The sequence below is a fragment of the Saccopteryx bilineata genome, chromosome 6 (assembly GCF_036850765.1).
Source record: "Saccopteryx bilineata isolate mSacBil1 chromosome 6, mSacBil1_pri_phased_curated, whole genome shotgun sequence".
NCBI classification, from domain to species: Eukaryota; Metazoa; Chordata; class Mammalia; order Chiroptera; family Emballonuridae; genus Saccopteryx; species Saccopteryx bilineata.
The window spans coordinates 127,421,108-127,446,356 of NC_089495.1; the positions used below are offsets into that span (position 1 = coordinate 127,421,108).

General features: G+C 59.6%; 2 protein-coding genes across 13 annotated transcripts in view; one reads left to right on the forward strand and one right to left on the reverse strand.

The window, feature by feature from the left end:
• The window catches only part of BAIAP2 (BAR/IMD domain containing adaptor protein 2), a 70,750-nt gene extending 57,969 nt beyond the window's left edge, over positions 1 to 12,781 (forward strand). For 3 of the 9 annotated variants that reach the window (XM_066237735.1, XM_066237742.1, XM_066237743.1), the window contains 6 exons: positions 116 to 317; positions 871 to 1,075; positions 1,970 to 2,038; positions 2,585 to 2,747; positions 3,855 to 3,889; positions 10,765 to 12,781. In XM_066237735.1, the coding sequence (XP_066093832.1) occupies positions 116 to 317; positions 871 to 1,075; positions 1,970 to 2,038; positions 2,585 to 2,747; positions 3,855 to 3,889; positions 10,765 to 10,834 (744 nt within the window). In that variant the 3' untranslated portion in view covers positions 10,835 to 12,781. Of the gene's footprint in view, positions 1 to 115; positions 318 to 870; positions 1,076 to 1,969; positions 2,039 to 2,584; positions 2,748 to 3,854; positions 3,890 to 4,487; positions 4,660 to 6,162; positions 6,209 to 10,764 lie in introns of those variants that run through there. The other 6 variants (XM_066237739.1, XM_066237740.1, XM_066237736.1 and 3 more) reach the window with 6 other exon arrangements.
• A 136-nt stretch (positions 12,782 to 12,917) lies between these two features.
• Positions 12,918 to 25,249, reverse strand: part of AATK (apoptosis associated tyrosine kinase) — a 35,558-nt gene continuing 23,226 nt past the window's right edge. For 2 of the 4 annotated variants that reach the window (XM_066237707.1, XM_066237711.1), the window contains exons 3-13: positions 24,292 to 24,371; positions 23,718 to 23,836; positions 23,470 to 23,557; positions 22,629 to 22,762; positions 20,546 to 20,630; positions 20,346 to 20,467; positions 18,869 to 19,018; positions 15,384 to 18,015; positions 15,126 to 15,273; positions 14,722 to 14,964; positions 13,932 to 14,122 (exon numbers count right to left, since the gene is read on the reverse strand). In XM_066237707.1, the coding sequence (XP_066093804.1) occupies positions 14,013 to 14,122; positions 14,722 to 14,964; positions 15,126 to 15,273; positions 15,384 to 18,015; positions 18,869 to 19,018; positions 20,346 to 20,467; positions 20,546 to 20,630; positions 22,629 to 22,762; positions 23,470 to 23,557; positions 23,718 to 23,836; positions 24,292 to 24,371 (3,911 nt within the window). In that variant the 3' untranslated portion in view covers positions 13,932 to 14,012. Of the gene's footprint in view, positions 13,708 to 13,931; positions 14,123 to 14,721; positions 14,965 to 15,125; positions 15,274 to 15,383; positions 18,016 to 18,868; positions 19,019 to 20,345; positions 20,468 to 20,545; positions 20,631 to 22,628; positions 22,763 to 23,469; positions 23,558 to 23,717; positions 23,837 to 24,291; positions 24,372 to 25,249 lie in introns of those variants that run through there. The other 2 variants (XM_066237710.1, XM_066237708.1) reach the window with 2 other exon arrangements.

The window sequence follows — 25,249 nt, forward strand, 5'->3', positions numbered from 1 at the left end:
GAGGACAACCCCCTTGCAGTGGTCAGCATCCCTGCTGGGGCCATGGCCCTCTACGCTGGCCTCCTGTGGGCTAGACCCTCCTCCAACCCTGCGTCTTGCCACTTCTTCTCCACAGCGGCTGTCTGCCCAGGAGAATGCTCCCATCATGAACGGCGTCTCAGGCCCAAACAGTGAGGACTATAACCCCTGGGCTGACCGCAAGGTGGCCCAGCCCAAGTCCTCATCTCCTCCGCAGCCTCAGACCAAGATGAGTGACTCCTATTCTAACACGCTGCCCGTGCGCAAGAGTGTGACTCCGAAAAACAGCTATGCCACCAGTAAGGGCTCTGCAAAGGCCACACTGGGGCCCAGACCCACTCCCGCCGCCCTCAGTAATGACACCTGAGGGTGGTTGCAGGACCCTGAGGTTCACTTGTAACCAGGTTCACCCTGAGGTGCAGCATCCTGAGGACCCCTTCGAGAACCATTCTAGACCCTTGGGTTTCTCAGGGTTCCCCCATTAAGTCTGGTGAGAGGGGAAGCAGTGCCTAGAGCAGACAGATAGTGCTGGGAGGCATCAGTTGGTGATGGGACAGCTCCCACCCCTGTGGGGCCCTGGGTCCTGTCTTCCTGGGACACACTCTCACCCCCCCCCCCAGGGGACTAGGTACATCCTCATTAGCCAATGGGAAGGCTAAAGCTCAGCCCCTGGATGAGGGCAGGTCTGAGCCACCCCATTTCCACATGGCTCTGGAGGCCGGTAGGTGTCCATCAGGATGAACGGTTCACCTCCAGGCCCACCAGGGGCCACTGAGCTGATGGGAGGGTAATTGCGCCCTTTACTCCTGACTGTGGAGAAGAGCTTCCCCTCATACCTGCCCTGTTGTCCAGCAGCCGAGAACAAGACGCTACCCCGCTCCAGCTCCATGGCGGCCGGCCTGGAGCGCAATGGCCGCATGCGGGTAAAGGCCATTTTCTCCCATGCGGCCGGTGACAACAGCACCCTGCTGAGCTTCAAGGAGGGCGACCTCATCACACTGCTGGTGCCTGAGGCCCGGGACGGCTGGCACTATGGCGAGAGTGAGAAAACCAAGATGTGAGTGCTCTTCCTGGAGCATGGGGATGTTGACCCTGACCCTGGGCCCACGGACACTTCTGTCGAGGTCACAGTGCTTTCACTGCAGAAACCCTGACAGACACACCTAAAAGAGGCCTCTCACCTGCAGTGGGGGCTCCCACCCACCAGTCTCCATGGTCTGTCCAGCTCCACCCCTTACTGCCCACATCTCTGACTTGGCCCAAAACCCCCTTTTTGTTTTTGGCACCTTCTTTGCTAGCAGGTTTGTGGCTTCCTAGGTGGTAGAGGTCAGCTTCCCACGCAGAGCCTTTCTGTTTTCCCCATATCTCTCCTGGGCAGGGCTGGGTTCCTAGAAGTCGTGTAAATTCCAACAGGCCATGCCCTCATGGCTTACACCCGTGGCCGAGGGCAGTGTGAATGGCTTGCTCTTGCTCAAGCTGGGAGCTGCTGAGTCAGGGACTCCACCCTCCCACTGCCACCGTGTTGTCTAGATGTGTCGTTGGTGAGATGGGAGAGGCCACTGGGGTGCAGTCTGCCCTGACACCGGCCCTGATGGGGGTGGAGTAGACTCGGCTTCCTCTGGCCTCCAGGCTGTTGCTGCCCTGGGAGGGGCTCCAAGCAGGGACACCACCCTCCCAGACCCTCCCTTGGTGTTGGCCCCATGGCTCAGCATGTGGCCACTTGGGGCTGAGGCCCTGATCACTGCCTGGGTCCCGGCTCATTCTCGCAACCTCACAGGGGAGGCAGCTGCCGAAGCTCCCATCCAGGCCCAGATGTACCCAGGGGACAGGCTAGAGTGTCCTAGTGTCTCTGGAGCAGTGGCTTATGTCCTCTCCACAGACACGTACAGCCAGGCCAGGGAGCCAATGGGACTTGGGGACCCGCCTGCTCTCACCTGCGCATTTGTTTCAGGCGGGGCTGGTTTCCCTTCTCCTACACCCGGGTCCTGGACAGTGATGGCAGTGACAGGTTGCACATGAGGTGAGCATGCTGCCCACAGAGTTGTCCCTCAGCTCTGGAGAGGGGCTGCGGGGAGTTGCTGTTGATGGCACCTGTCAGGCCCCAGGCCCTGTTGCACGAAGCTTGGCTGGGTTTCCCAGGCCCAGGGTGCTGCAGGTCTGAGACCCTGGGGTACGTGGGGTGGAGGTACTCAGTGTGGAGGACCACTGTGCCATGTGGGCAGCCTCGTTCGCTGATCCGTGGGGCAGGCTCCTCTTGCCCCATGCTGTGCCCAAGGCACACCCTGCTGCCATCTCCTATAGAATGCATACACAAGGGGGCCCTAGCTGGCGCTGGGAGGGCGAGGTTGCCAGAGGGCTCAGCCCCAGCAAGCCTTCTGGAACCCCCAGGTATACTTTTGTGCCCAGTTCCAGTAGAGGTGTCCATGAGGGTCAGGGTGGCAGCCACCCAGGCCGAGAGCAGCCTCTGTCACCCCCTTTCAGTGGCTCAGTGCAGCGTGGGGAACGTGGGGGTAGGCAGGATCCTAGGCTGGCCCAGGCCTGAGTACCCTGTCTCCCATGACTGCAGCCTGCAGCAGGGGAAGAGCAGCAGCACGGGCAACCTCCTGGACAAGGAGGACCTGGCCCTCCCGCCCCCTGACTATGGCACTTCCTCCTGCGGTTTCCCCACCCAGATGGCCAGCACCTTCAAACAGAGGCCCTACAGCGTGGCTGTGCCCGCCTTCTCCCAGGTGAGCATGCAGGAACCTGGGTCCCAGGGACTGTGGAGGGGTGGCCCAGCCAAAGCCCTACATTGGCACTTCTGCTGGAAGGCCCCGTGTTTGACAGGCCTGGGCTTGGGGGCTTGGGCCTTGAGTCTGCCTAGACAGTCTCTGGGCAGGAACCTGGGCATCATGGAAATTTTGGTGTCTAGGAGCCACTCCTAGAGAGCTATGGGGCTTGTGCAGATGTGGGCACCAGCCACTTCAGGCTGGAAGGTGGCCAGGACCTTCAGGGAGTCTAGTAGAAGCCTTGTGTCTCAGGGTGACAGAGCCAGCCTGCTTGGACAGTGAGACACTTTGGTCCCATCCAGCCTCACCAGGCTTTGTGGCATAGCTGACTAGGCCCGGAGTGACCACTGCTCACTACTCTTACCTCCCAGTCTCTGGGTTTGGTTTTGGTGCTGAAAAAGCTGAGGAAGGTGTCAACACCCCTTGAAGGCCCTGAGACCAGGCCAGAATTCCACAGCCCCAGCCCCACACCCAGGGGTTCCCTCCTGAGGAAGTAGCCCCTTCCCCAGGGCCAGGAAGCTGAAGCTGGGATCTGGGAGCCCTGGGACGCTGGGCCTAGGGGCCAGGTCAGGCTTGCTCTAGTCAGGCCTGCAGGTGACCATCTGTGTCAGCCGTCCTCCCGAAACCAGCCTGTCAGTCCTACTTTCCCACCCAGCTGTTACTGGTTTAGGGCCCTGGGTTCCTGGGGAGGCCCCTCAACCTGCCCCGAGACTGCCAAATGGCCCAATTCATCTGCTCGGGTGCTCAGGCCATGTGGCCTGCAGGTGCTCTCTTGGTTATGGGGCCCACAGGGTCCTGCACACCTGCCATGGGAGGTCTGTATGGAAGGGGGTCATCAGGTGATCTGTCTTGCGTGTATACAAGTATGAGGTCACACAATCGACTGCCAGACAGACAAGGAACTGTCCCTGTGATTGGGAAGGCCACATCTGTTTGTAGAGGAGGGGCCCTCTGGCCCTCAGCTGGAGGCAGCACTGCACACCCTGGTCAGGAGAGTCACCTGCCCTCCAGCCCCTGCCTCTCCTCCTGGGACCACAAGCCTGATGTGTTCCTACCTTTCCTCCCCAGGGTCTGGATGACTACGGGGCACGGGCCATTAGCAGGTAGGGGCTTTCAGAGTTGTCCTTGGGAACTGTGGGCAGTGGGAAGCGGTTCCCCTGAAGTACTCCCTTCATAGTGGCCTGGCTGGAGACTGTACCATCTTCTCTATGGATTAGGGCGAGTGGGTCCCAGGCACCTTTTCTGTCTCCTACCCTGAAGGCCCCCAGGCCTCTGAAGAGAGCGGGCCCGCCCTGAGGCTTCAGCCTAGAATCCCAGGACATCTCCAAGTGAGACACACTCTCCATAGGTGGTCCAGAGAAAGTGCTCCTATGGAGCCCAGTCTGGCCATGCCCATGCTGATACCTGTGCCGGGTCGCACAGCCCCTCTGGGGCTCCCTGTCTTTCCTAGTGGGCCCTGCAGGAGCCCTACACCCACTTCTTTAGTGGCACTGCTCTTCCTGGCCTGCCTCGTCCACTCAGCATCGATGGCTGGGAACTGCCAGCTCTGCCCTCCTCCTAGCTCTGGGACTTCTGCCATCACCCTTCCCCCAGGGCCAGGTCACAGGTTGGCCAGGTGGCCAACCAACCCAGAGCTGCTAAGAAGGCTGCTTCGGGGGCGGGGGGGCTGCAGCCAGCAGCTGTCCTTACTTTGTTTCACAGTGGCAGCGGCACACTGGTGTCCACAGTATGAGGACGCTGACCATGGCCGGCTGCTGCTCGGGAGAGCTTCTGCGTGCCCCTCCAAATCTGTCTGGCCTCCTTCAGTTTCCTCCTCAGCTGTTGTTGGTTTGTTCTTGGGTCATTTTCTCCCATCTGCCCCCTCTTGCCTTTTGGTTGGTGACCCCAGACTCTGAGATCCCCAGGGTCCATGGTGCTGCCCTCTCTCTGCTCCTGTGTTTACACACCCCACCTGCGTGTCCTGCCAGGCAGGACCTGCCAGCCTGGTAGTGCCATGGCACTCTCGCCTCTTCCCTGTCTGCTGTGTTCATGACGCACTGCCCTTCTGAAGGCTCACTGCAAGCCAGCTCTAAAGTTTGAAGAAAAAGAAAACTCAAAAAAAACAAAAACAAAAAAAAAAAACGCTGAAAACAGGAAAAGGACCTTTTTTTTCCTAAAAACAAAAAGATATGCATGGACTCCGGTGTACGTACTGTTATTTCTGCATCTGACGTCCTCCAGCACACGCTGGCATCTGTCAGGACAGGGAAGGAACTGGGGGCTTGCTCCCAGAGGCTCGAGGGCCACACCCCGCTGGGGGCCTCCTGAGGAAGCTGGCCACTCCTGTGAGGGAGGCCATGGTCCCAGCCCAGCCCACACTGCCAAGTCAGCTCCTGAGGGCTCTCTTCTCTGAGGATGCTGTTAGACGGTGTACAGAGACCAGAGCTTGGGCGTCACCATCCAGCGTGGCGACCTCACACAGTGCCCTGGTGGGAGGTGGTCGGGAGCAGGTGCTGCCCAGCCGCACATGGACGTTCCAAAGACCTCTAGAGACCACCCCATCCCACGTGTTCTGGAAACCAGTTCTTTTACTGGCCTTGTGAGATAGTCTTGGCCACCCGGCTGCACAGGGCAGGGGCCACCTGGGAGGGAGCCTTTGGGCAACCTGCCCACAGGCCTGCTGTCTTCTCTAAATGCTCTCGTCTTTTCATGTGTCTTGGTGACTTCAGAAAGACGTGCTGGATTCAGTGGCTACTGGGTATTGCCTCTTCGTGCCCTGAATCCAGGAAGCAAGTGAGGGGCAGCTCCCCGGCCCCTCCCACTGCAGGAGCCCCAGGAACCTGCAGACACTCCTTTATGGAGTTAGCAAAGCCTCCCGCAGACTAGGACGTGGCTAGTTGTGCTTGTGGCAGAAGCTGCTCAATACAGAGACGTCGAACCATTTTACATTTAAGGGAAGCACGAGGCCTGAGTGAGGACCTGTGTGAAGAGAAGCTTCCATGGTGGTGGTCTGATTTTGCTAACAATCTCAAATCCAGGGGATTCCATGCTCGATGGATGAATGTAGAAACAAAATCGCAAAACTTGTACGAAGATGTAAAGTGCTGAAGATATTTTTCCTTTTTTTTTTTAATCTGAATTGTGCCCTGTACTGCAGTGGTTTGAATAAAAGTTTTATTTATTGCATTGAGTTGGGTGTGTCCCCTCCTTCCAGCCCCCATGTGGGTCCCACACCGAGGTACCTGGGGACACCTGTGGTGGCCACCGCCCTGTGAACATGGGCCGCACAGCCTGACCCTGCGCCTGATGCCCCATCCTGCATCAGCCTCCGCACACTTAAGAGACTGCAGGCCCCGCCACCTGCACCTGCACCAGCAGCCCTTGTGTTCCCTTGCAGCCCTGACGTGGAAGTGGCCAGATTTTGAGCCTCCTGTCTCAAGTTAGTAAGTGCCTGGTTTTCTGTGCTGGTCAGTCTGTGTTTGCAGTGGCTCTGGAGAGACCCTCTGGCCTCTGTCTGGTGGTCAGGGTAGGACCTGAGGGTCACCAGCTTGCTCTGCTCAGGGCTCTGGGCCTTTACTTCCCCTCAGTCGCTCCTCAGACTCACAGACTTCCTGTCTGGGCACCTCCCCCAATGCTGGGCATGGGGCTGGCCTGCCCTCTGTCTGGGTTTCTCTCCTGCCTCTGCTAAGTGCTTTGGCCACAGTCAAGGTAGACCCAGTGATAAGACTTTGGCTCCTTTGTCTGAGTGTCCCCTCGGACTGGCCCCTGTGGGCGTAGGTCAGCCCACTGGGCTGGCTTCTGGGTTGCTGGGTACTGCAGCCCGGGGTGTGGGGACACTCAGGTGGGGCCTGAGGACAGCTCCATGGCTTTGCCAGGCAAGTGCTACAGGCCTATGGAAGCAGGAGCGCATATCTGCCCTGCTAGGGACAGTGGATACCCAATACTGCTGCTCATTCTGTCCCAATGCCCATACCAGGCCCTCAGCGCCATTCCGGGGTACCCTCTCCAGCCTTCTCCAACACCCTCCTGGTGACAGGTCCTTTCCTGTCTTCAGAAAGCAAGCACCAACAGCCAGCAGGGAATGTGGGAGCCTACCACTCTGGGTCCTTGTGCCTTCCCGCAGGGTGGCCACTGCTGCCCACTTTCCCTACCTCCACCTCAAATCACTGAGAAGGTGACCCTGTGCAGCGGGCATCTTGATCCTTATGAAGGATGGTAATCACTTGACCCCAGTGAGGGCAGCCAGACAGCCCAGCAGATCTGGGCTTTCTCCCTCACGGCCTTGGTGTCACTGTGCTGGTGCATTCTGAAGACAAACACTCTTGACTTTGGGAATAGGGTGGAAATGCCTTTGACTGTAGCTCAGCAGTGGTCAGCACTGGGCCACCTCTTCCTTGCCTCTGAATTCTCCTCTGAGTGGCCTGCCTGTCTTGCCCATGGTTCCTCCTAGCTGGTGGGGCTAAGCTGTCCTTGCTTCTGAAGGGACTGGGAAAGGTGACAGCTGGAGGACTGCGTCTCTGGCATAAGGCAGACCCCAGGGTCACAGTGGTCATCGGGTGAAATGGGGTGCACTCAGCCCCAGGAGCACGGCGTGGCCAGCTGCACAGTCACCTGGCCTAGTGATTCAGCTGGGGTGGGGTGCCGAGAGCTACCTCTGGTTGGTTGAGGGACCCTTCCCAGCTCTGCTCAAGCTTATGGCTGGGGAGGGGCTGAGAAGATTGAATTCCAGAAGGACTGACATTCTGACGCTGTGGGGAAAGCTTGGGATTGAAGACAGGAAGTTCAGGAGAAAGGGGAAACCTGGGTGGTAACTGCCCTGTGGCTCTCCCTGCTCTGGACATACCAAGGGATGGAGCTGCAGTAGAGCAGACGGGCCGCTCTCAGGATGACCATCTGTGTTCACCCAGGCCAGTGCTCGGCAAACTCATTAGTCAGCAGAGCCAAATATCAACAGTACAACGATTGAAATTTCTTTTGAGAGCCAAATTTTTTAAACAAACTATATAGGTAGGTACATTCCTTATCAAGGTAGCGCCCGCACGTGGTGTTTTGTGGAAGAGCCACACTCAAGGGACCAAAGAACTGCTTGTGGCTTATGAGCCGCAGTTTGCTGACCAGGGCCTAGAGAAACAGAAAACCCCAGCGGGTTCCCCCACACGCAAGGCCATGAGCTTTTTGTGAGGCTGGAACTGAAAGCTGCCCAATAGCAGGGCTGGACCCCCAGGCTGCATGGGTCCCTGAGAGCTGGCATTGGGGTCCTGAGCTCTGTCCCGCCCCACTCCCTTAGCCCCACAGGAGAGCAGGCCTGTTCTGTGTCTGGCATGGAAATGCTTTCTCCACGTACAAGACTCTGGTCACGCCCACATCCCAGCTCGGGAGTACCTGCCCAGTGGCTCTCTGGGAGGGGACGCTGTGCCCTCGCAGCCCTGCCAAGGGGCAGACCCTAGACAGTTATAACTCGAAGGGGACTGAGCCTCTGGGCCCTCCATTCTGTGCTGGCACCAGGCGAGCTGGTCCATTTACAGCTGGCCTTTACAGTCTGCCCACAGCACTGCTGGGAGGAAGCCTGGCCTAGCACCTTCCTGGCAGTGACCAGTGTCCATAGGATGGGAAAATCTTGTCCTGTAGTGGACCTTGGGTCCCAGTCTTGTCCTGTCATCTCAGTGTTGACTCCAGCTGCCGCTCAGTGTCACACAGGCACCTGCCCCAGGGTAGCTCATGAGTAGGTTCTTTCACAGAAGAAAGAACATTCCAGAAGGTGGTAGGTGCCCAAGGGGACTGTGCCCTTCCTCTGGTGCTGTGAGGTGGAAGTGTCCCACCCCAGGGAGTGGGTGTCTGGCCTGGGCTGTGAGGAGCTGTGGGAGGGAGGTGCTGGAAGGCTGAAGTGTTTGCAATGGCTCCCACATTCTCAGAACCTGGAGTGTGGACAGGCAGGTGCATCATGGAGCATTGTTTTGGGGTGCAGATGAGAAAGGTTTCTGGCCCTACAGCTCCCCCCTGTGGCCCCAGCTGACGATGCCATCTGCACTCCCCCTCTGACGCAAACTCGGGTATCAGCAGGAGTGCACTGTGTGCTGCCCAAACCCACCTGGCCACTCTGCCCCCAGCTGTGGGCACATAGGAGCTGTCCTCCCTTCTCTGGGGACAGGGTCCATGCTCCTTCTGCTAAATCCCCAACTGCAAGTGGATGAACTGGCCCCATTTCCAGCCCCCCAGAACCTCCTGCCTTGACCCTGGTTGGAGACAGCCAGGGCACAGGGCCCTCTCCTAGAACCACAGTCTAGTGGAGATGATGGCCAGGGGCACAGGGCCCTCTCCTAGAACCACAGTCTAGTGGAGATGACAGCCAGGGGCACAGAGCCCTCTCCTAGAACCACAGTCTAGTGGAGATGATGGCCAGGGGCACAGGGCCCTCTCCTAGAACCACAGTCTAGTGGAGATGACGGCCAGGGGCACAGAGCCCTCTCCTAGAACCACAGTCTAGTGGAGATGACGGCCAGGGGCACAGGGCCCTCTCCTAGAACCACAGTCTAGTGGAGATGACGGCCAAGGGCACAGGGCCCTCTCCTAGAACCACAGTCTAGTGGAGATGACGGCCAGGGGCACAGGGCCCTCTCCTAGAACCACAGTCTAGTGGAGATGACGGCCAGGGGCACAGGGCCCTCTCCTAGAACCACAGTCTAGTGGAGATGACGGCCAGGGGCACAGGCCACCCTGTGTCCTACATCCTTAGGACAGATATCACTAGTGACAGTAGACCTGGCCTTGGGGACCTCTGTGTGGCCCACTGTGGCCAGCTCCAGTAAAGCTTGTCTGTACAGATCAGAGCCAAAGAGAGGCCAGAGCCAGGCCTGGGGCCCACGTAGGGCTGGGAGTGGCCTTTCATCACAGTTGTGATGCCTGAATCGGAAGACTTTTAATAAACAACTCTCGGGTGTCACCTTGCAGACAAAGAAGCCATACCTTGATGGTCAGTTTCTTCTTAGTAATTCATCTTTTTAAAAAGCCCAAAGTGGGGTTTTTTTGGAAAACACCAAATCCTCAGGAAAAGGCAGAGCAGTGCTCCCACCCACATGCTCTCCCCATGAGCACTGGATGGAGTGCCCGCCTGCCCACAGCCTACCACCCCCTCAGCTCCCATGGAAGCCAGCCCAGCTATGCCAGAGGCACCTCCTGCCCCAGGTAACGGCTCCAAGAGCCAAGTGCTTTACCAGGAGTGTGGTCCTGTCCATGCCACACCCTCTTGTGTCCCGCGTTCATCCATGCTGCATCCCCCGGGCTGCCTGCCGTCTCCTAGCTGCTGTCTGAGGACAGGTGTCCTGAGGGCCAGCCAGTAGCCAGCCCTCATGCTCTCTCATTCCATCTCAGCCTCGTCTGGCCAGTCCATCTGTCCGTCAGCTGCAACCTGGGCATGCAAGGGAGGTTCCCTTGGGGAGATAGGTGGTTGACACCTCACTAGGTGATGGTCAGCCCCTCTGCAGGGGGGCCGTGGGCATTGCCCAACAGCTCTGTGGCTGCCAGTGTGTGTGCGCCTTGTGTCTGTCATGTCAGTGTGGAGTGAGCCCAGGCCCCCTGGGACCCCGGGACGCATGAACTGGACTGTCCTGTGTGTCGATGGGTTTGGGCAGATACCACTTGGGCCACTGGGCCTTGTGGGCACCCCCCAGACTTGAATGTAGGCCCACTGGGGACTGAGAAGGAACTGGGTCTGGACCCCAGGGCAGATGTGAGGCAGGGGACCCTTCCCCACCTGCCCTGTCCTGGAAGGGTTAACTTCCAGCTGGGAGTGAACAGAAAGTGGTGCATTGAGGTTAGCTGGCCTTGTAGATGGCACACTCCCTGGCTCTCCCAGCAGCCTCTATTGCCTGCCCCCAGCCCCGGCTGTGCGCTTGGAGGCTGGACCTCAGGGTCTGGGTCAGTTCCATTTGCAGAGCTAGGGCCCTGGGGTATGGCACACTCAGCACTGTCCATACTAAAACCCCTCTCCTCTCCTCCTCAGGAATCCCTTCACCAGCATCCAGCTGAAGCCAACAGTGACCAATGACAGGTCTGCCCCCCTCCTCAGCTGATGGCCACATCTGCACCTGCTGCCTACAGGGCCTCTTCTCCCCACTCCACCTATAAGTTTTCTTTATGACCTGCATGGTTGCCCTTCTGGGAATGTTTCTTCCACGCTCTTCACCTGCCAGTTCTGCCCCCACTTCAGTCTGGCCTGGGCTGGGCCTTGGCTTCTCCTGTAGACAGAGCACCTGGCCTGTGACCCAGATGAGTTGAGGGGGCCTTGCCGGAGCTGGGACGAGCTGGCTAGGCCATGGAGCCACAGAACCCACCGGGTGAGGGAAGGACATTCCGTTAGCTTGTGGCTAAAAGGGGAGCCCAGCTCCCATGCTGCTCATAGCTCCCAGGTGTCTCTGGTCAATAAACGGCTGCCCCGTTGTGATCTGTGGCCTGCAGGGGCGGGAGGCCTGGGGCACAGGAAGGGGAGAGCCTGCCATCATCATCGTTGGATGAATCATCAAGAGCAACTGACTTCTTGGCAGGCTCTCCCACATTGCTGGCAGTTTTGAGGGGTCTCTGACCTCTTCCCTGCCCAAGCCCCAGTTCCCATCCACAGCTGCTGCTGCGGCCTGAGCTCCCTGGAGTGGGCAGTAGGTACTGTGGCCTGCGTTTCTAAACTGTGTGCCACTGGGGGGGGGGTTCCTTGCCACAGGATTACTGGGTGGGCCTTCCCCCTCCCTGCCCTCCTTCTGTCTTAGCTATTTCCATATTTCAGCTGAAATACCAGATTTTAGAGACTTTATTATTGGATACATGCTATTAGACATTTGTGGCTGAAATATAGCCATGGAACTTGCAGAGCCAATCCTCCCCTACCCTCCAAGGAGCTGTTCTGGAGCCCTGAGCTTCCTGCAGTCTGGCACACCAGGACAGGAAGCAGAGGGCAGGAGCCTGGGGGGGGGGCACCCAGGCCTCTCACCTCACAGAAGCTAGAGGTGGGGACCTAAGGCAGATGCTTGGATTGGGGATGCACAGAAGCCCCAACTCCTCAAAAATGCTCCTGCCTCCCAGCTTCCCAGTACCCCCTTATGCTGAGGAACAGGCTCCAGCCACTGAAAGGCAGTGGGGAAGGGCTTCCTGGGGAGGTCTGTGGGCTCCCTCCTCATCCTTACCTAGGCAGGGCCAAGTGCAGGGCAGGAAGAGAGGGCTACAGGGGTCAGTCCTCCACTCTGCTCTGGACAGACCTCACCTGGCACAATGGGAGCCCTGGTTACTCTCTCCCTTCACCAAGATGTGCCAAGGGCAATGGGGGGAGGGGCAGCCTTCCTCCTACAGCCCCCCTCCCCTGTGGACAAGAGGGACTATTTTGCCCCCCAGACAGAGCTGGCATCTGAGTCCCCACCCCAGCATGGTCAAGCCCCCTCCTGCCCAAGACTTTATCTGAAATACCCCCCCCCAAAAAAAAAAACCACGCTTAACATAAAGGCTTTTTTCCTTAGGTTGATTTCTCTTTAAAAACAAGGAAGAAGAGGCCCTGGTCGGTTGGCTCAGCGGTAGAGCGTCAGCCTGGCGTGCAGGAGTCCCAGGTTTGATTCCCGGCCAGGGCACACAGGAGAAGAGCCCATCTGCTTCTCCACCCCTCCCCCTCTCCTTCCTCTCTGTCTCTCTCTTCCCCTTCCGCAGCCGAGGCTCCATTGGAGCAAAGATGGCCCGGGCGCTGGGGATGGCTCTGTGGCCTCTGCCTCAGGCGCTAGAGTGGCTCTGGATGCAACAGAGCGACGCCCCAGAGGGGCAGAACATTGCCCCCTGGTGGGCATGCCAGGTGGATCCCAGTCGGGTGCATGCGGGAGTCTGTCTGACTGCCTCCCCGTTTCCAGCTTCGGAAAAAAATGAAAAAAAAAACAAAAACAAGGAAGAAGAAAATCATTGCACCAGCACCCTAAGCCTCAAGTGTCCCCACTCACACTCCCAAAACAACAATAAACTTACATCTCTTTGGCAACAATAACTTAAAATCATCCAGTCCCATTTCCTTTTGCTTGGACAACAGCAGCTACAAAAATATTCCCTGTGCTGCTCTGCGCTAACCCTGACCCAGTTCCATCCCTTCCCAAGTCCCCTTCCCTGCCGGCAGGGGGGGCAGCTGGGCTGCCTTAGCAGCTGGGCTGGGCAGTGTCCTGAAGTGCCAGCGGAGGGTACCTCTAGAGCCAGGCTGAGGTGGCAGGGGTGGGGCCTGAAAGCTCCCCATCTTTCAAACTGCCCCCCTGGCTCCAACAGGGAGACCCAGGCAGGAGTCAGCCCAGACTCTGGGGAGGGAGAGCTTATGGGTCTAGCTGAGACAGTGAAAGGGAAACTTCAGCCACCAACTTTGAGGTAAGGGTGGTGGGGCCCACGAGCCCACCTCACCTTGTATTGAGCAAACCCAGAACCAGGTGGAAGGGTCCAAGGGGACAGGGAAAGGCTGTCCCAGCAGGCCTCTGCCAGCTATCTCCACAGGGCTGGGGCATGACATCCTGCACTGCACCACAGGGGCCAGTGGACAAGGCCTGTGAGCCGCCCCCCTCCCCCAGTCACCAGAAGATCCCCTGGCCTCAGGCCAAGCCGTCTGATAGCAGCAACCAGGGCAGAGGGGGTAGCTGTGGGGGGGGGGCTCCAGATGGGGGCTGTGGGGCATCCCTAGGGGATAGCAGCAGACCTGAGTGTCCAGGATGAATCCTGCCCCCAAGGCAGCACTGGCCACTCCACTGTCCAGGGTGCTGCATTGGGCACCGAGATGCTGGAAGCTGCTGCCGACCGCCACCAGGACTGCAGTCCCCACGAAGTCCCCACTCACTCTCGGTCACCATCCTCGCTGCTGCCTGAAGCAGGATCAGCAGGGGCTCCAAGCAGGGGCTGCCTGGGTCTCAACCTTCTTTACAGCTGCCCCCAGCGCCTCCTGCAGGGCCTGGCAAACAGGAGATGCCACAAATTCCAGAAGATGCTGAGGACAGCCAGAGGCCCTCCCCCAGGACTCCCACCTAGCTTCCATCCCTGTCCTAGGGCCACTGAGCAGCTGGGGCTACAGCCCTCAGCTCCCTTCACTGTCTGATTGCCTGTCTGTCTGAATGGGAGCTAGACCCATTTCTCTTACCCATGAAACACCAGCACCCAGACCCAGGTAGAGTCTGTCCCCTGGGCTCAGCAAAGTTCAACATGCCCTCAAAGTCCTCCTTTAACAGGTGAGGAAACTGAGGCCTGGGCTGGCAATCATCACACATTCGCCTCCTGGTGACCTGCTCGTTTATTCAGATGTCCATTCAAGACATATTGTCCAGGGTCAAGCCGATATGCCAAGGACATGGGGGAAGGGCTGGGTCTGCCTGGGGGACAAAATGACCAGGAGGTATTTGGGTAGAGATGGGCTTTCAGGTAAGCCAAGCAGAACTCACAAGAACTTGCAGGGGGTAGGGCATGGCAACCTGGCAGGGATGAGCCTTCCTGGTCTGAGGCTGGCAGAGGAGTGCAGCATGGAGGGAGGGGTGAGCTAAGATCCCACACCTGAGTAGGACCTCCCCGGGGCACCTGACCGCCACTGGTGCTGCTGGGCAAGAGCCATCAGAGAGGGTGGGCAGAGCCTGAGGCTAACTAGCAAGGGCTGGGGAGGTTCCGGTGAGAGAGGCTGCCCCAGGTTGGGGGGCTAAGGTCAGGCAGAGGGTGGGGGCACTCAGTATGCATCCTGTGCCTCTAGAAAAGCAGTGAGGCCTGAGAGCAAAGCAGCGCCCAGTCTTGGCCCAGGAGGCAGAGAGGCAAGGCCTGCAAATTCGGCCAAGGCAGACACACCTGCGCGTGACCCGACCTCTCCAAGCCTTAGTTTCCCTGTCTGAGAACTGAGCTCGCACATGAGAAATAACGAGAGCAGGGCCCCATTCTATTGTCCCGACTTGGTGTCTCCTCCTGCCAGCCAGCCACAGCCTCTTACCTCCCACAGAGCCGGCGTCGGAGTCGGAGACGTGTGTGATGGAGAAGCGGGACGCCGCAGGTGCGGGCAAGACGGTGAAGCGCGAGATGGGGCCCGGCACAGCCGGCCTGGAGGGTGCAGCGGGGTCTGCCAAGACGGGCTCCCAGGCGGGCGTCCGTGGGAAGCTGTCGTCCCACTGGAACCCGCCGCCTGCAGACCGCCCGGTGATCACTCGCGCCCGTGGCCGGTGGGGAACCGTCACCGCTGGTGGCGTCCCTGGCCGGCCCGTAAGTCTATTTCTGCCTCACCCTGCCCCAGCACGTCGCCTCGCCCACCCCGCAAAGTTGCGGGGCCCTGGCCCCGCCCGGTGACTACGCCCACGAACACCCCCTCCATCCCGCCCCCCCTCCTGTCCCCTAGCTCACCCTCTTGAACCGTGAAGTCCTCAGAGGAACCTTCTGCCCGTCGCGGCCGGCAGGGGGCAGCGGGAGAGCCGGGACTGCCCGCCAGGAACGCGGGGGCCGACTCCTTGGCTTCGGAAAAGGCCTCCCCGAGTTCCCGGCTGGGGCTTTCCTGAAGTGTCAGAGCACGTGTGACTCGGGCCTCCAGCAGCGGACACTCCCAAAGTTCTCCTTCCCTCCCGGGACCCCCACCCGCGCGCAAATCCCTGGGAGGCTACCCACCTGGTCGAAGAGGTAAATGGTGACGTTGTCAAAGAAGGACACGACTTTTTTCTTGCGCTCCAGGTCCTCGCAGAAGGCCTCCGACAGCAGGCTGGGCATCTTGAGCAGGCTGCGCAGGTTGCGTGCGCTCTGGCTCTCGGCCACCACCACGGGCACCGGCGGCACCTCCTCCTCGCTCTCCTCGCTGTGCTCCTGGATACTGTAGCAACGGAGCTCCTCGTCAGACTCATCACTGTCCTCACTGTCCTCCTCTTCTTCCTCCAGTCGGCCCTCTGGGGCTGCGGGGAGTGATGGCAGGGCCAGGCAGAGTGGCGCTCTGGGGGCGCCTGTGCCCCCTGTCCGTTCCTGCAGGACTGGCAGCAGCACCCTGGCCTCCTGGAGCTCAGGGTGGTGGCTCTTTGAGCTGCTTGGGACTGGGGTCAGCAGGAAAATCTTGGAACACCCGGGGCTGGGCATTGGAAGCACCTGGGCTGGGTCTTGAGGTGAGGTAGGCTCCTTCCTGGGGACCGTGGGACAGGTGCTTGGCCCAGGGGGAGAGTTTTCACACAGTGGCAGTGGCGACACCTTCCTGGGGCCAGAGCTCTGTGCCTCCCCAGGCACCCCAGACTCAGAAGGCTGTGCAGGTTGCAGCCCAGGGCCCTGAGGGCTTTTCAGGTCCAGCCCTGGCCCAGGGGCCAGGACACCTTCTCCTCTCTTCTTAGGGCCCAATGGGGGCTCGGACTCGATATCCAGATCCGAGAAGTAGGCTGAGTCACGGTAGGGGTTCTTTTCGCTGAGGCCACTGAGGGCAACTGGGAGCCAGGTCTCCGCCCCAGGGTTCTTACCCTCCGAGGCCAGCCCCCTGAAAACTTCAGGCTCACATGGCTCATGTGCCTCCTTGAGCACAAACTCAGGAGACTCATAGTTCTCCGTGTCATAGCCGCTGTCCAGGGCTCGGGGCTGCCCTCCAGGGGTGCCAAGAGCAGACAGGCTGAAGACCTCACAGCCACCATTGCTGGCTGAGGACCGAATGTCCAGTGAGTTCAGAGTTCTCACCTGCTTCTGCAGGGAGCGGAAGGCTGGCATCACATCCAGCTTCTCAGGCTGCAGACCATCACTAGATAAGTCAGTGAAAACACCAGAAGTGGCCTTAGTGGGGTCCTTGTCCTCGCTGCCTGGTGTCTTCAGCTCTGGGGAGCTGCTGCTACTTTCCAACATTTGGGCTGGCTCAGTGGCAGTTGCCTGGCTGCTGGCAGGTGAGGGAGAGGCAGGTAGCATGATGGGGGCTATGGCCTCCTCCGTGGGAAGCAGAGCTTTCTCTTGGGATGGGGACAAGATGGATGGAAGGGGCACTTGGGGTCCAACAAACCCTTCAGCCTCTTCTGTAAGCCTAGTCTCTGTCTGGGGACTGTTACCCCCACTTACCACTGCCTCTGTCCAGGGGGATGTGACTAGGCTGGTGAGAGATACCAGACCCTCAGCAGGACATTGATAAGGGAAGTCAAGGCAGCAGCCTGGCTCCTGCCCAAAGGAGATACCCTGTGGCCCAAGGAGAGGCTTTCTGGGGTCCTCTAGGGCCAGGGGGTGGCCCAGTTCAGAGACAGCCTGTAGGGCCAGCTTCCAGCCAAGACAGATGTCTGTGTCATCACCTACATAGCCTAGGTGCCAGGACTCAGATGCTCGGCTGCTGCTGTTGTTGTTGGCTGACACATTGGAGCTCCAGTGTTTGTGCTGGGCAGCCCTGCGCACCTCAGCTTCCCCCAGCTCCTCCCTTCCTGGGGGAAGCTGGGCCCCTGAAGTCCCAGAGGGGTATATCCCCAGAGGGTCCTCCAAGAATGGCGGGCAGAAAGTGCCCCAGTCAGTAGCATCTTCCATTCCTGGTTCCACCAGCATCAGGCCCCTGGGCGAAGGAGAGCACAAGGGGCAGGGCGTGTCCTGGGCTGGGTTCCTGCATGGGTAGTGTTCGCAATGGCCCCAGGGGCCGCCAGTGGATGCCGCCTGGCCCAGCAGTGGCTCCATAGCCAGTGAGGCTGCTGTGCTGCCGTCTGAGTCGTTATCGTGGTCACCACCCTGAGAACTTGGGGCTGCGGCCCCGGGACTAGGGACACAGCCAGCACAGCCAGGGTCGTGGCTGGCGGCAGGTGCGGGTTCCTCCAGGCGGATGAAGTACTCGCTGCCCATAGATGGGCTATGTGCGCTGAGAACCGGCACTACCCCCGGGGGCGCGCCATCGGGGGCGCAGAGCTCCTGCGGGCGCGCCTGGAGGCCCGGGCTCAGCAGGCCACTTGGCGGCGAGAAGGCATCAGCACGGTGGCTCGCCTCCCACTTGTATTCGAAGTTGAGGCCGTGGTTCGTCTCCGTCACCGTCAGCACGTCGTCGCCGTCCACGTGGAAGCCATCGCCCGCGAACTGCTCCAGCAGTGGGAAGGATGAGGTGGCAGCGAGCTCCCCCGCGCCTCCCAATGCCAGGCCTGCCGCCCCCAGCCCGGGGCCCGTGCTGCCCCCGCCAGGCCACAGGGAGCGCCAGCGCTGCTCGAAATCCTCCTCCGCCTCAGTGGTGCCCTTGGTGCACAGGTAGGACAGAAGAAGGTGCACTTCCTCGGCCGTGGGCCGCTGCTCCGGCTGCAACCAGCAGAACTGCATCACCTCGTACCTGCGGGGAGGGAGGCCCCCGGCTCAGTCCTGTCTACCTGGTCCTGTCCTCCCCAGCCCTTTGACTTCCTTAGGAGTGAGCCCATCTACTCCCAAGGTGAGGTCTCGGGTTCCCTCCCTCACACTCAAAATCTTTTGAGGGCAGTTAAAGGAATCTCTCATTTAATTACAAGAGATGGCCCTGGCCGGTTGGCTCAGTGGTAGAGCGTCGGCCTGGCATGCAGAAGTCCCGGGTTCGATTCCCTGCCAGGGCACACAGGAGAGGTGCCCATCTGCTTCTCCACCCCTTCCCCTCTCCTTCTCTGTCTCTCTCTCTTCCCCTCCCGCAGTGAGGCTCCATTGGAGCAAAGATGGCCTGGGCGCTGGGGATGGCTCCTTGGCCTCTGCCCCAGGCGCTAGAGTGGCTCTGGTCGCGACAGAGCGACGCCCCCGGAGGGGCAGAGAGTCGCCCCCCTGGTGGGCGTGCCGGGTGGATCCCGGTCGGGGTGCATGCGGGAGTCTGTCTGACTGTCTATCCCCGTTTCCAGCTTCAGAAAAATACAAAAAAAAAAAAAATAATAATAATAATAATTACAAGAGATCCTAAGTCTTAGCGGTGGGCACAGCCATTTGTGAGCCAGCAACCAGCAAGGGCACTTTTTCCTCAGGTCATCTCCACCCTGCCTGCCGGTGAGTTTGTGCTTTCCTCTTTGGGTACAGGGTGGGAGCCAGAGAACATGCAGGCCTGCCAAGGACGAGCTGGAAACCCAGGTGATCAAGAGCTGCTTCTTCCCTGAAGACTCAGAGCACCCCCTTTGTCCTCAACTTCCTGCTGGGGATACTCCCACCCCAGCCTGGTGACACTGGGTCCTCACCAGCGGTCAGACAGGGTCAGCTGCAGCTGGGGCTTGGGCAGCTTGAGCTGTTGCTCCCGGACAGCATAGGCCAGCACCTGCCGGTCGGAATGGTGAGGGTAGGGCTGCGCACCCAGCTCGAAGAGCTCCCAGATGGTCACACCCAGGGACCTGTGGGGGGGGGGGGCACAGCCATCAGAGGAGGCTGGTGCAATTAGCAGGACACTACTGCATAGGATCTCAGACCACGAAAGGGCAGTTCCTGTTATCACACCAGCTTCTCAGGGACTCTCCTCTTAGAGGGGCTTTCCTGGAGTAAACAAGCAAGACATATCACCTGGCCCAGCCAAAGCATATGCCCAGGATGCCTAGGCAAATAAAAGCCAGCCTGATTTTGAATGAACTGCAGTTCATTCTTGTGTTCATTCACTCATTCTGTTTCCATGGTGAAGACCAGACACTGTACTACTAGGTATAGGAGCAGCCCTGGTGGAGTTCTCAGTCCTGCCAGTCTCCAGCAAAGGCTGGAGGGAGGGGCTGTGCCAAGATTGAAGGAGTTAGTCTAGGGATGTCTTGGGTCAGCACAGGTGGACCAGGAAACATGCGGGCCTGGGAGAAGAGAACTGAGCTCCTTCCAGTGGGTGACGGCTTCACCCAGCTCCTTGGAAGCCTGGGCTGTCCCGGGAGGCTGGGGCCATGAGGGACAAAGCAGATTTGGTAACAGAAGTCACAATAATCTTGGCCAGAACCATCCAGGGAACTCCAGTCAGCATGCAGCAGCAGGGAGCAGACAGGGAAGGATCAGCTGGATGGAGAGGTGAAGATCAGGGAATGGAGTGTTCGCTATGTGGCACAGTCCAGGGGTTTGGGGGTGCCTGTGGTAAGCTCAGGAAGGGGGGCTGGTCCACAGATCCAGGCTCTAAGCGTTCATCAGGAGCAGAGGGGAGGCCAGACTAAGGCCTGGGAGTCTTGAAAGAGGCCAGGGATGGCCTGTAGAAGTCCACGCTTTTCTATATTTATGCCTTCCAGAGGCTGCAGTACTGGGCCTGAATGTCCACTCTGTGCCCAACTCAGCGCCTCCAGACTGCTGTCATGGGAGATCACCTGCCCCACCAGCCCCTCTCCATGAGAAGAGGGATTACATGAGGCCCAGCTCATTATCGCTCCCAGAGGGCTCTTCAACCTGATGTCTGCGGGCTTTGGCCCAGTGGGTCCTAGAAGGACAGGACTTCCTCTACAGCCCAGGGCTGTGGGCTGCCAGCTCTGGCAGCTACTGGTGACTCCAGCACCACTGTGACTTCACCTGAGACCATGTGTGGCCACTAACTACAGAGCAAAGGTTGGACAGACTGGCCGACATGTCCTTGCACAGAGGGCCCTTGAGCAGCCAGACGCATCCCCTCAGCATAGGAAACAGGTAGGTAGGTGAGACTCAGTCCCTGTATCCTCACCAGGAAGTCTGATGACAACAGGTGGGACCCCCGGGACCCACACTCACCACATGTTGCTGGCCTTGGTCTGGTCCACCACCAGCAGGTTGCAGTGTACCTCGTCCACCAGCTCGGGGGCGATCCAGCGTAGTGGCACCCACAGCTGGTCCGCGGTCACAAAGTAGTCCTCCTGTGGGCATGCCAACATTGTCACCCTTCCAGGTCTCAGCCGCTGGCCCTGCTCTCTGGCCCAGCCCAGACTACTCACTCTGTATTTGCCATGAGACAGGCCGTAGTCCCCGATCTTCACGGTCAGGTCGGCGGTGAGCAGGCAGTTCCTCAGGGCCAGGTCACTGGGGGGTGGGAGGGTGGGGTCAGCCAGCCGTGCTGGGCTGGGGCTTCCAGGCCACCAAAGGGACAAAACCACTTGTCGCCAGGTTCATCCTGGCTCAGCTCCATGGATAGACAGAAAGGAATGTCGAAGAGGCTGCCATCCTCCCCCTTCCCAGAGCCCAGGCCCCTTGTTCAGCAGTGGGCACTTCAGAGGGTCTACACAGACAGGGCCTCAAATATTACAATGTAGATGAAGACAATGAGGCATACAGAGATCTAGAACATACTGGGGCCCTCAGTGAAGGTGTGGCCCTGCGGTCACTCCCCTGAGCCCAGTGCACACACCTACTTCTTCTTGGACAGCAGCCTGCTGACCTGCCCCTCGGGAGCCAGCCAGCCCAGGGACTCTGCACTCTCCTCCTGCCTATCACACCGTCACCCTCAGCTCCCCAGAAGGAATGCATCAGCAGGGAAACTGAAGTCCCAAGGGTTTCAGGGGATCCTGCCCTGCCTACATGGGACCCAAGGCAGGGTGGGGGCATGTACTGCCCTCCTCAGCAGCATGGTTACCCCCAGCTCCACCTCCAGCCCAGCGGTCAACTTCAGTTGTCTGTATCTACCTGCCTGCCCAGGGGGTGTCTGGACACAGGGCACTGGGGTGATCATGGGGTGGGCCCACATCCACTGCAGTGCTGCTGTGCAGAGATCATGGGTGGGCCCACATCCACTGCAGTGCTGCTGTGCAGAGGTCATGGGTGGGCCCACATCCACTGCAGTGCTGCTGTGCAGAGGTCATGGGTGGGCCCACATCCACTGCAGTGCTGCTGTGCAGGGATCATGGGTGGGCCCACATCCACTGCAGTGCTGCTGTGCAGAGATCATGGGTGGGCCCACATCCACTGCAGTGCTGCTGTGCAGGGATCATGGGTGGGCCCACATCCACTGCAGTGCTGCTGTGCAGGGATCATGGGTGGGCCCACATCCACTGCAGTGCTGCTGTGCAGAGATCATGGGTGGGCCCACATCCACTGCAGTGCTGCTGTGCAGAGGTCATGGGTGGGCCCACATCCAATGCAGTGCTGCTGTGCAGGGATCATGGGTGGGCCCACATCCACTGCAGTGCTGCTGTGCAGGGATCATGGGTGGGCCCACATCCACTGCAGTGCTGCTGTGCAGAGGTCATGGGTGGGCCCACATCCACTGCAGTGCTGCTGTGCAGAGGTCATGGGTGGGCCTGCGCTTGTGTGGGGGCGTGGGCACAGAAGGCAGGTCAGGAGGCTGGCAGCTGCCCTCTTCAACAAAATCACTGATGCTGGAGTTATGTGAGTCATCACTCAGCACCAGGATATTGTTGGGGAGGACGGCCCGTGAGCATCCAGGCAGGGCCACATCCATCGCCACTTCTTCAGGCACGTCCCCCTACACTGATGTCCTGGCCCATTTTTCCGACTTCAGGGGCCAGGGTGGGAAGCAGGACAGAGCTGTCCCTCCCCCTTCCCACCTGAGGGGCCATGGGGGGGACATTAGAGGAGGGGCTGGCGTAGGGCCCCACATGGTGCTGACCAGCTCTGGGACAGAGGACGGGGCTCGGACCCTACAGTGCTTTCGTCCAGGCCAGCTGGACAGCATGGATTATGTCACTTAGCTATCCTGCAGAGCAGGTATCTGACACCCACCAGCCCAATGTGTTTTGTTTAATAAAATCGCTTTGGCCTGACCTGTGGTGGCGCAGTGGATAAAGCGTCAACCTGGAAACGCTGAGGTTGCCGGTTCAAAAAACCCTGGGCTTGCCTGGTCAAGGCACATATGGGAGTTGATGCTTCCTGCTCCTCCCCCCCTTCTCTCTCTCTGCCTCTCTCACTCTCTCTCCCCTCTCTATAATGAATAAATTTAAAAATCTTTTAAAAAATCGATTTGCAAGTTGTTGCTGGAGGCTGAATGAAGGAACGCCAGCCCCCACACAGCCCCATGTGGAGGTCTTGGGGACCCTGAGCTCCTGGCCCCAACGCCCCCTTCACCTGTGCACATAGTTGTTGCGATGCAGGTGCAGGACGCCACAGGACACCTGGCAGGCCATGCGCTGCAGGGTCAGAGGGTCAGGCACCATGGACTCTGCTGCCCGGCAGCTCCGCAGGTAGCCCTTGAGGTCCCCCTGCGAAGCAGGGCAGCGCTGTCACCTGTGTGTCACCTGTGGTGGGCAGTGGGTGCAGGCACAAGCCCCCCGCCCAGGCCCCTTCCCTATGCAGGGCCTGCTGGTGTGAACTGGGATCCTGCTAACAGGCACCCAGCGGCTAGCTCTCCACAAATGACCCACAGGCACGGGCACTTTCTCCAAACAGCCCCACAGACCAGTCCAGGCATACTAGTCCATTCCATGTACAGACCACTAGTGCCCAGCTGGTAGGTAGTGGACAGCGCCCAGGGCAGGTGACCAGTGTCAGGGGGCAATTCCCTGACCTGTTGATAGCACCTAGCTCTGGGGAGGGCCCAACTATCTTGGGGAAGCACCAAGGCCAGGACTGCAGCCAGGAGTCCGGGAAGCAAACAGTGGGGCCTACATGCTTTGGGGACACTGTCTGCCAAGGGCTCCTCTGTGTGGGCAAGTGGCTCAGCTCAGTGTGGGAGCCGTGCATATGGAAGGGGCCTGGTAGCAGTTTGCAGGTGCAGCTGCCTCTGGGAGATGGTGGGGCAGGCTCTAGTCTACCCCAACCTTGATTTAGGGGGAACGTGAGGCCCACAGAGTGGGGAGAGGGGTCCCTGGCTCAGCTAAGTCCTCTCCATGAGGGTACTGGGCCCACCTTCCTGTCCTGGTGAAAGCTCAGGGCAGATAAGCTAGAGGGTCAGGGAGCAGAAACTCACCACAGGGCAGAACTCCATCACCAGCAGGTAAGGCGTCACCTCGGTGCACTGGGCCAGGCACTGGAGCAGGTTGCCGTGCTGGAGGGCCCTGCGGGAGCCAACAGGCTGCCCCCCTGACTCCCACGCAGGGTAGGAGGGGTGGCAGGACAGGGAGGGGGACAGCACAGATCTTGCCCTGGGTGACAGGGTCCCAGTACCCAGCACAGCCCCCATCTCCTCCAGTTGCACCTGGATCCGGTGCCACCCACCTATAGGGCTGTGCCTCTTCCAAGAACTGCATCTGCTCGTGCACGCTGGCGCTGGCCTTCAGCTCCTTCACCACCACCTGGCTGCTGCTGATGCCCGAGTTCACCTCCCCCAGGAACACCTGTGGGGGCCCAAGTCACCACCCTCCCTGGATGGGCACTGCTTTCTGTACCTTCCTTTACACATCGAAAAATGGGTCTGGATGCCTCCCTGTGAACCCTCCTGGCTGTAACATCCTGTCTGGCTATTCTCGGCCTTCTCTGGGGGTACACAGTGAGGAAGAGGGATCCAGTTGCCCCACCCAGGCCGAGGGTCAGGGAGAAGCCAGGACTGAGACACTGTGGCTCCCAGTCCCCAACACCTGCCCACTTCGAGCCACCTCCAGTGTCTGATTGCACGACAGCACAGAAAGGGCTGCCGACACCGAGCTTCCCCAGAAAGAGCCCAGCAGGATGGGAACCTGGAGAGAGAGGACCCCAGGGCTGGGGAAACTCCCAGGAAAAGCAGTCTCCACCCATCCTCCAGGCAAGAGAGGGTGGATTCCAACCCCTCCCGACCCTGGGGTGAGCAACTCACCTTCCCAAACCAGCCATAGCCAATCTCCTCCAGGTACAGGAGGCTGTGCCGTCCCAGGTCTGTGGACTGGAGCAGCTGCACTGTAACAGGTTGGGGGCTCAGAGACCTCAGCTCAGCCTCAGCCACTGCCCCTCTTCCCTCACCTGGCCTGTCCTGGAGAGCCACATTTGGGGGTTGCCATCAAGAGCAGGGTGCCGGCTTCCAAGGGGAGCCGTGGACCTGCAAGGTGCATCTGGGTATCTTTATGGGTGGGTCTGGGAAGGCCGTGCCCACACGACAGGGACAAGTCAGGCTGGGAACCATAGGGCCAGTGCTTGGGCAATGTGGGCCTGCAGTGTAGCGGGGGCTGAGGCACTGGACTGACCCATCCCCTCACCCCTGCCATAGGCGGGCATTCCAGCGCCAGGCACGCCAAAGGCTCCTTTGTTGGGGGCTGCTTGGCACAGCCTCGCACAGGACACAGTGGGCTCATTCTCCTGCAGGCCAGCTGGGTGAGGTCAGCAGAGGAAGGGCTAGGGCTGCAGGGTCTACTCACACCCTCCTGTGCCCAAAGGATTCCCCAAATTCTGCTCCCATGCCAGCTGCCCAGAAGGCCCAGGGCATGTTGACCTTGATGCTGAGCAGAATTTTGGGTGGGGCTCCACTGGGCCCTGAGTCATGGGGCTCCTCCCCCTGAGCCCCAGCCTGCTGGCCTGGGGTCTCCTGGAGCCAGCTCGGTGGTCCTGACAGTGGGCACCAAGACAGTGACAGAGATGGGAATATGCCACGTGCCTCCAGCAAGAAAGTTCCTTCTCAGCTGGAGGAGGCTGCGGGCTGTGGATGGGGGAGCTGGGGTCTGCCCCAGGGGCAGTTCCCCGCAGAGCCGGGCTGGGGAGCCTGGAGTCTGGCCCAGGTTCTTGTTTTTTTTTTTTTGTTGTTGTTGTTGTTTTTTCTGAAGCTGGAAACAGGGAGAGACAGT